General features: G+C 45.7%; 1 protein-coding gene across 1 annotated transcript in view; it reads left to right on the forward strand.

Annotated features, from left to right (window-relative positions):
• LOC146174727 (sodium/iodide cotransporter-like) overlaps positions 1-8,089 on the forward strand; it is an 82,609-nt gene extending 74,520 nt beyond the window's left edge. Inside the window, exons 11-13 of the mRNA XM_084585449.1 lie at positions 759-826; positions 6,664-6,750; positions 7,925-8,089. Of these exons, the coding sequence (XP_084441575.1) occupies positions 759-826; positions 6,664-6,750; positions 7,925-8,089 (320 nt within the window). The remainder of the gene's footprint in view (positions 1-758; positions 827-6,663; positions 6,751-7,924) is intronic.
• Positions 8,090-9,558: the final 1,469 nt, after the last annotated feature.

A 9,558-nucleotide genomic window follows, 5' to 3' on the forward strand; every position in this document is an offset into this window, starting at 1 on the left:
AAATAACAAGAAGAATAAGATTGGGATGGAGCGCATTTGGCAAGCACTTGCAGATTATGACTAGCAGCTTACCGGTATCGCTCAAGAGGAAAGTATACAACAGTTGCATCTTGCCTGTACTCACCTATGGGACTGAAACGTGGAGGCTAACCAAGAGAGTTCTACTTAAGTTGAGGACAACCCAGAGGGCTATGGAAAGAAAAATGGTAGGGGTAACATTAAGAGATAGGAAGCGCGCAGAGTGTGTCAGAGAAATAACAAAAGTTACCGACATTCTAGTGGAAATTAAGAAGAAGAAATGGACATGGGCAGGACATGTAGTGCGAAGAGAGGATAACCGATGGTCGATGATGATGATGATGATGACGAACCACCGGCTTCATTTTCAAAAGTCAAGACTATATCGAAGTAAGAGTGCTAAGTAGGCACGGAACACGCACCTTTTTAAAAGCCGTTGCAGAAGAGTTCTCTAGGCTATTGACTCTTCTAGGCGGCCAATTCGCATCATCATCCTTTCTCAAGCAACATGTTTAAGATAATTTGGTACTGACCCAAGAAGAGTTGCACTGTTCGCTGCCGCCTGCGGAACTTTAAAGGCTCTCCGTTGGCTGTTTCTGTTCCAACGTTTTAGATGTTCGAACTGCTGTGCAGAGGGTGTACTGAAAGAAAATTGTACGTTAGCCAACTTACTGCCTCTGTTCGAGACATTGCGAACGCACTGACTTTGGTCACAGGACACAACCTTCCTTTCTGTTCAGGGGCCGGAAGTGGCACAATCATGACCCTTGCCAGCCTCTTGCTTCCTTACGTGAGTTCTGCGGCTAAGGTAAGCACGTAATACTGAGCCACTCATCATTTCTTTGATAATCTCTCATGATGGGTCTTCCGAATCGAATTTAGTGAGTAGTCACCACTATAATGACATTTCCTCTGGCATACCCGATGAAGGCCTACACATATGGATAACAATTCCATCCGGTTTTGTTCGGTAGTAATTAATGCTTATCTTTAGGGAGCTCGCCGCGAAAGAGAAATTATTAGCTTACAGGAGGAATCTGAAATGTGAAACATTCTTCCCGCCGCCACCGGATTCATTCTGGGGACGTCAAGAAAACTAAGTACCCTGAAATCGCTGCTAAGGGCGCAAATATGTGTCGAGGGCGTCTGCGGGCGAAAAATGCTTTTTCGTTTTTGGCGTCACCGTGTTGTTCCTGCAAATTGCTGTGTCTGCACTTTATTTCTCTTTTATACCTGTTGTACCGTATGACTTTAACAGGGTAACAACCAGAAATATAGAAGATACGGCGGGCCGGAACGCAGGGGGGCACAGCGCAGTGCTTAATAAATATGCTTTCTTGCAAACAAATAGATACGCACAGGAGTATTTTTCTCTTGTTCTTTTACTTTACTTCTTGCCACTTTTTTCTCCTTTCTTCAGCGCAGCGTACAGTTACAAGCACTGGTGCAATGTGGTGGGAATATTTAACTAGAGCTTCATACTTAACCAGCCAAAGGACGAGACACAGGAAAGAAGAGGACAAGACAAGGCTGGACTAGCAACTGAATGTTTATTGATCAGAAGACAACAACGAAAACTCCTTCCGAAAAGCACGCGCACAATCCAACCGGTGGAATGGCAGGAAATTGGGAAAAAGATGAAGAAGAAAATTCAAAGCCAATTCAAAGTCAAGGCCTAACTAACGACTTTTCTTATGGATACAATGAAGGCTAACCGACGCCTTAGCCACACACTTGGCTTCGGCTTTAGCAATATAAAATGCTTCAACCAACTCTCTGCAGAATTGATTACCATTGCTGTAAACTGCACCCGTATTATTGAAATCAGGCGCACAAAGGGACGGGCCATGCTCCGACTTACGATCTCGGGATTGCACATGTAGCGCCAGATTAGAACTCGCCTTCCCTCCCAGAGAATTAGAGTGCTCCGTCAGGCGCACATTTAGACATCTGCCTGTCTGCCCGTAGTAGCACCGGCCACAATTGAGCGGCACGCGATAGACCACATTCTTTCTGCAGGTGGTGAACGTTTTCTTAGTGACACTGCACAACGAAAACTATCACGAGCTATACTGTCGAGCCCCTTTCTAACTCTGGCGCACAAGCCTCCTATCTTGTTTACTCGCTTTAAATACAACGTCAACGTTGTACCTAGCCGCCAGTTTCTTAAGTCGGTGCAAAACACCATGGAGGTAAGGTATGGCACCCACCTTCTTTCGCCTCGTCGCCACATCAACATCACCCTGCCCCGTTTTGCTCTTCCTCGACCGTGTTAAAACACGTTCTGACAGACGAGCGAGACGGACACTTGGAAAGCCTGCCGCCAACAACTTCGAAATTCGAAATTTGTTGTGAAAATGCATCTTCAACACGGTGATGGCAAAATTTACGTAATGCGTACTTGATGCATGCGACCGCCAACCCATCCTTTACCAACCTCGAGTGGTCCGATTCAAAGCTAAGCAGAGGCTTCCCTGACCTGGGGATGTAGCTCCAACACACGTGATTGTCTTCAAAGCACAGGTCCAAATCCAGAAACTGTATATGGTGATCTTTAAGAAACTCATACGTAAAAGACAGGCCCTGACCTTGCTCTTTGAACATTCGTAACACATCTTGCGCCAAACTATCGAAACCATCCCTATCCAAGAAAATAAGGTAGTCATCAACGTAGCGAAACGCTACTATACCGAAGGCATCCAAACCTGACTTCAATGCGGTTTCAACTTTAGACAGAAAAATGTCGCTGAGCACAGGAGCGACCTGCGACCCAATGCATACCCCTGACTTCTGGATGTACGTGCTGCCTTGCAAACAGACGAAAGTGTCCAAGAAACTAGCAACCGATATACCGCATGCATTAATAAATGCCAATTCATCATTATCTACAGTGATGCAGTCTTGCACACAACTTAGAAGTCCGTCCTGCGGCAAAGAATAATATAAATCCTCCACATCAATACTCATTGCAGAGCACCTACCCGGATTGCTGTCCATTAAAAATTCTAGCACCTTAGAAGAACTCGGAATAAAAATTGGGTGCTTAACTTTTAACATATTTACATGCTTCTCCAAAAATCCCGACATCTCGTACTGCCATGTTTGAAGTTCCGAAACAATGGTCCCGAAAGGAATGTCCGTCTTGTGTGTCTTAGCCGAGAAGAAAATATCCAAGTTGGCGTCTGTAGCTGCCTTCACCCTCGAACTTAAAGCCTTCACGTTGTGATCATCTACCAAGCGATAGCTTGCTTCCTGTAAGACGACGGCTTCGCTTTAACCTTCTTAAAATTCTTGGCAATCGCGGCCAAGGCTTTTTCATAGAAACAGCTGTCAGGTACAACGACAAAGAAGCCTTCCTTATCAGATACCATCGGACGCAATCGGTTGTTAACCAAGTAGTCACATATTGGTTTCAGACTGCACCGTTGCTTCTGCTTACGATTCCGTGCCGCTATTACGTCCGCGGCTTCACTCAAAAACCGACTCTTCTCATCTTCCGAAACATGACGAGCAATATTTCGAGACACCGCCAGAAGATCAACTGGACTTACATCGGGTTGCAGGCAAAACATTGGCCCACGCTTCAAGATCCGCCTGAGCCTTACATCCAACTCTTCGTCTCCTAGGATTAGCAGTTTACCCTGTACATTTGCGCGCCACTTCCGAGAAGGCAACGTGAAGCGAACCGTCTTCCACAGTAATCCTTTAGTCCGCCAACAGTCTTGCTCCAGTCAGCTAGCTGACCTCCGCACCGAGTATCCCCGCTGCCAACAGAGTGGACACGTAGCATTTCTCTGTAGAGACGGGCTTGTCTCCATCATTCCGACGCCATGATGCGACATATCCTGCTTGAATGGCCCGGAGAAGGCTGCAACCAACCACACAAGGACTGCACTCAGGAGGGCATCTTCGGTGCTTGGCATACCATGACACTGTCCGGGCTCTACAGATGCAGAGTACTATGAAAGGCACTAACACTGACGGGTTGTGCACGTTGAAAGTAACACATGTAAAAGAGCCCAACGAACTAGTAATAATATTCAACAAGGTTGACGACTGGGCAAGTTGGTAAAGGTTCATACTTAACCAGCCAAAGGACGAGACAGAGGAAAGAAGAGGACAGGGCAAGGCTGGACTAGAAACTCAATGTTTATTGATCAGAATAAAACAACGAAGACTCCTTCCGAAAAGCACGCGCACAACCCAACCAGTGGAATGCCAAGACGAACAAGACAAACATTCCTTTCAGGACCATTGTTTCGGAACGTCGAACATGGCAGTACAAGATTTCGGGATTACTGAAGAAGCATCTAAAGATGTTAAAAGTTAAGGACATTTTTGATTCCGAGTTCTTCTAAGGTGCTAGAATTTTCAATGGACAGAAATCCGGGTAGGTGCTCTGCAATGAGCATTGACGTGTAGGACTTATATTATTCTTTGGCGCAGGACGGACTTCTAAGGTGTGTGCAAGACTGCATCACTGTAGATAATGATGAACTGGCATTTATTAATGCGTGCGGTATATCGGTTGCTAGTTTCTTGGAGCTGTTATCCTTTTACCTTAGTTCCACTTTCGTCTATTGGCAAGGCAGCACGAACATCCAGAAGTCAGGGGTATGCATTGGGTCGCAGGTCGCTCCTGTGCTCAGCTACATTTTTCTGTCTAAAGTTGACACCGCATTGAAGCCAGGTTTGGATGCCTTCGGTATAGTAGCGTTTCGCTACGTTGATGACTACCTTATTTTCTTGGATAAGGATTGTTTCGATAGTTTGGCGCAAGATGTGTTACGAATGTTCAAAGAGCAAGGTCAGGGCCTGTCTTTTACGTATGAGTTTCTTAAAGATCACCATATACAGTTTCTGGATTTGGACCTGTGCTTTGAAGACAATCACGTGTGTTGGAGCTACAGCCCCAGGTCCAGGAAGCCTCTGCTTAGCTTTGAATCGGACCACTCGAGGTTGGTAAAGGATGGGTTGGCGGTCTCATACATCAAGTACGCATTACGTAAATTTTGCCATCACCGTGTTGAAGATGCATTTTCGCAACAAATTTCGAATTTCGAAGTTGTTGGCGGCAGGCTTTCCAAGTGTCCGTCTCGCTCGTTTGTCAGAACGTGTTTAACACGGTCGAGGAAGAGCAAAACGGGGCAGGGTGATGTTGGTGTGGCGACGCGGCGAAAGAAGGTGGGTGCCATACCTTACCTCCATGGTGTTTCGCACCGACTTAAGGAAGTGGCGGCTAGGTACGACGTTGACGTTGTATTTACAGCGAGAAACAAGATTGGAGGCTTGTGCGCCAGAGTTAGAAAGGGGCTCGACAGTGTAGCTCGTGATAGCTTTCGTTGGGCAGTGTCACATAAGAAAACGTTCACCACCTGCAGAAAGAATGTGGTCTATCGCGTGCCGCTCAATTGTGGCCGGTGCTACTACAGGCAGACAGGCAGAGGTCTAAATGTGCGCCTGACGGAGCACTCTAATTCTCTGGGAGGGAAGGCGAGTTCTAATCTGGCGCTACATGTGCAATGCCGAGAATGTAAGTCGGAGCATGACCCGTCCCTTTGTGCGCCTGATTTCAATAATACGGATGTAGTTTACAGCAATGGTAATCAACTCTGCAGAGAGTTGGTTGAAGCATTTTACATTGCTAAAGCCGAGGCCAAGGGTGTGGCTAAGGCGTCGGTTAGCCTTCATTGTAAGGAATTTGATCTATTAGAAAAGTCGTTTGCTAGGCCTTGACATTGAATTGGCTTTGAATTTTCTTGTTTATCTTCTTCCCAATTTCCTGCCATTCCACCGGTTGGGTTGTGCGCGTGCTTTTCGGAAGGAGTCTTCATTGTTTTCTTCTGATCAATAAACATTCAGTTGCTAGTCCATCCTTGTCCTGTCCTTTTCTTTCCTGGGTCTCGTCCTTTGGCTGGTTAAGTATGAACCTTTGCCAACTTGCCCAGTCGTCAACCTTGTTTAACTAGAGCTCTGGAAGCAAACTGCTGCACAAATACCAAAGCGGCAGAAATCTTTACTCAGCCTTTTAATTATTTGTACAGGCTATATGCGTCTTCACTTCGCACATGCCTAACAATTTCGCTTAGGTTTTCAACATGGCAGCATTGAAGCCCTCAAGCATGCTTCTCGTTTTACGCTCCTTTTTAAAAACAAAGAATCTGAATGTTAGCACCTGAACAAAAAAAAATAAGTTTAAGCGGTATCACCTTTCATGCATAGTAACGGATCATAGGTGGCAGCTCATCAGTACCTCTCGAAAGAAAACATGCTGTTACAACTCTTCAAACCAGCACGAAGGAGAGTGCCCGCCTATAGGGCTAATGCATGGAAGCTATCCGAAAGCTTCAAATTTAGACTAGAAATTAGCTTTAGCTTCCAATTTAGACTTTTTGGCACAAAATGAACAACAGTCGGGAGGGAAGCCTCCGTTTGCTATTCTGCGCTTCGACCGACAGACGCCCTTGCGCTCGTCCTAAGCTCAGCCCTCATGGCGTAACGTTGACTACGTGAATTAGGTTTCCGTTCCGCTCGCAATCAGGCTTCCTATTTAGAGAACAGGTTTCAAAAGCCTGATAAATAGTTACACAAGACACAAACTCGAAATTCGCGCTCATTCCGTGTTCATCCATATTCACGATGCAGTTCTTTATCGCACTCTACGCCGCAGCATCGGGACCGTTTGCAGCAATTATCATACTTTCATTTCTGCTACCCTGGGCGAACGCCAAGGTGAGTAGTAGACATCACTGCCCTTGTTTTTTTTTTGCTTCCTCTCAGTGTTTACTCCATCAGAGGAGCTTTTTGAGGCTAATGAAGTTTCCAGTTGGCGCATAATCTTTGTCCACAATTGGCTCATAATATTTTGAATAAGTGTGCTCTAAAGGACACAGATGAAGCGCAAAGAAAGTTGCCTATGTCCCATCATTTCTATATATACGTATAATAATGCTCTCATCTCTAAATGCGCAACCCCGATGGTTAATCTGGTGCGACTGTCCTAAAGCAGTAAGGGCAAGGGACGGGAAGTTCAGAGAGAAGAGTGCTTTTATGGGATTATTCGTCTCCCTTTGAATGACCGAAATTTTGCTGTAAATGTTTCTAAATTCATTGAAGGTCTCTGTTATAACGTGCTTGCGTGTATGCTGCACACCAGACCGGCAATATTTAAACCTTTTCCCAACAACGTAACGAGAGTTTCCGAGCTTTTACAGCCTGCTAGCAAGGAGTAGTCGATGTGCATTTGAGATTTATTTTGCATTATTTCATGAAATTCATTACTGCGTCACGACCTACCACCATGACTCATTACGCAGGCCTATCCGCCGCGCTCTCCGGTTATATTCTCCCGATTAATTTTCGGCTACATAAGTGCCCACCTCAATTAAACATTGGTAAATTATATTATAACGCGTTCTTCTGGCGCCCCTAGAGCACTCTTACCATCTATCCCTCGTTTCTGACGCGGTGCATGCCCAGAGGTGTGTAGAGAACCTGCTATTGAACGCCAATGCCAACCAATTTACTTTGATGAATTATTTCTAATTTACACTCGTTCCACTCGCTGCTGCGAACTTTTGGGATATCATGAGAGAGGTAGCCGCTGCAATTTCAAACAAATTAGGAGCATGCTGCTCGAAGTTGTTATTATTTGAAAGGAATCCGTTCGTATTTTACATCATGGCGGAAGTGATAAGGCCGCTTGCTAGTATAGTTTTAAGGATACTTAATATTACACCTCTTAGCGTCATGATGACAACGATTTTTTTCAGTCCTAATGTAATTTCATAGGTAAAACTTTCTTGTAATTTCCGTCCCGTAAGCTCATGCCTTGTCCACAGCGTGGCACACCAAAGTCATAATCACATCCTTTCTGTCGGTTCTTTCATATTCTCTAACTCTGCAGGGGACGGCTTGGGCTGCTCTCGGAGTCTTCGCCGTGCAGACGTGGCAGACAACTGGCCGCTTCCTGTCTAAGGTGCAGCCACTTTCTATGACGTACACAATCGACAGATGTTTCACTGATTCATTTTACAACGGAACGAAGCCGTCAACAAATTTTAGCCGGTGAGACCTTATCGCTCAGTATCGGGGAGCAACTTTCTTTGCCTTCACTATATATATAAGGCTGCTACGCTCTCTCTTCAGGAAAGAAGTCTTACCTTCATATTACCAAAATTCGACACAAATGCTCCTTTCTAGTGTGTTGCGTTGATTATGCTTGAGGATGTACCTCTACTTAAAGGTTTTGGGGGACACTTTAGCTCAGCGTTCGTACCACCTACAGCTCCTCTTGCCGTTGCGCGTTTGAGTAAATACGCTGATTAATTTATGTCATTCTTTGTGCCTCTAATATTTCACACGTTATTATTATATACAAGTTATCAGTCATTGGTAATGAAACGACAAATCTATAAAGCTCCACTTCAACGAAACCGTGCAAATGTGCCTGCGTGGATTAGGAATAGGGTACCTGACTCGGCATCCAGAAGCACTGGAAGGTTTATTTTTATTCTATCTTATCATCTCAGATGAGCAACTCGAGTTGGCAACTCTTCCGTGCACCTTTGTGATTTCATTTGGTCTCGCTAAGGTACACAACTTACCAAAACACCAGTGCTTGGTCATGTCCCCTACCAACTCCCACCTGCCAGAGCCATTCCAGTGATTTGTGCTCACAATGACAACATAGGATTTGAACGCGACAGCAATAAAGGTCCTAACTGCTAGAAAATATGGCATTGTCCCAGTCGGGTGTGGTGTCATCGTCGGTCCTGTGAGCTTACCATCATTGTCGTGGCTCTAGCATGTGATAGCCGGCAGTGCGGACATGATCTTGATTGGCTTGAGGGTTGCGTGACTTCATGATACCACGCTATATGGCCGATTTGGTAGAAAGTGCTAACTCGAATTTTTACGTTTATATGTGATAGTATGAGAAACAGAACTTTCCAAAACTCTTCTATTCCGAGTGAGGTACCCCAAGGCCTTGCAGGCATGTCCGCTCAGCTTGATTAGGTGGGGCTTCACATCTATAAAGGATCAGTCAGTTCAGTCGTTCAGTCGTGCCCGACTCTTCGTGACCCTATAGACCATGTCACACCACGCCTTCCGGTCTCTTACTATCTTCCTAACATCACATATCTTCATCTGCAGCGCCTCGAGGATGCCATCTAACCATCGCGTTCGCTGCCTACCCCTTCTCTGGCGGCCCTCAGTTCAGTTCAGTTCTGTTCAGTCGTTCAGTCGTGTCCGACTCTTCGTGACCCTATGAACCATGTCACGCCACGCTTTCCGGTCTCTCACTATCTTCATAACATCACATAACTTCATCTCCAGTGCCTCGAGGATGCCATCTAACCATCGCGTTCGCTGCCTACCCCTTCTCCGGCGGCCCTCCGTTCAGTTCAGTTCAGTCGTTCAGTCGTGTCCGACTCTTCGTGACCCTATGGACCATGTCACGCCACGCTTTCCGGTCTCTCACTATCTTCATAACATCACATGACTTCATCTGCAGTGCCTCGAGGATGCCATCTAACC

The sequence above is a fragment of the Amblyomma maculatum genome, chromosome 11, assembly GCF_055883805.1.
Source record: "Amblyomma maculatum isolate TAMU_Amacu chromosome 11, ASM5588380v1, whole genome shotgun sequence".
Lineage (NCBI taxonomy): Eukaryota > Metazoa > Arthropoda > Arachnida > Ixodida > Ixodidae > Amblyomma > Amblyomma maculatum.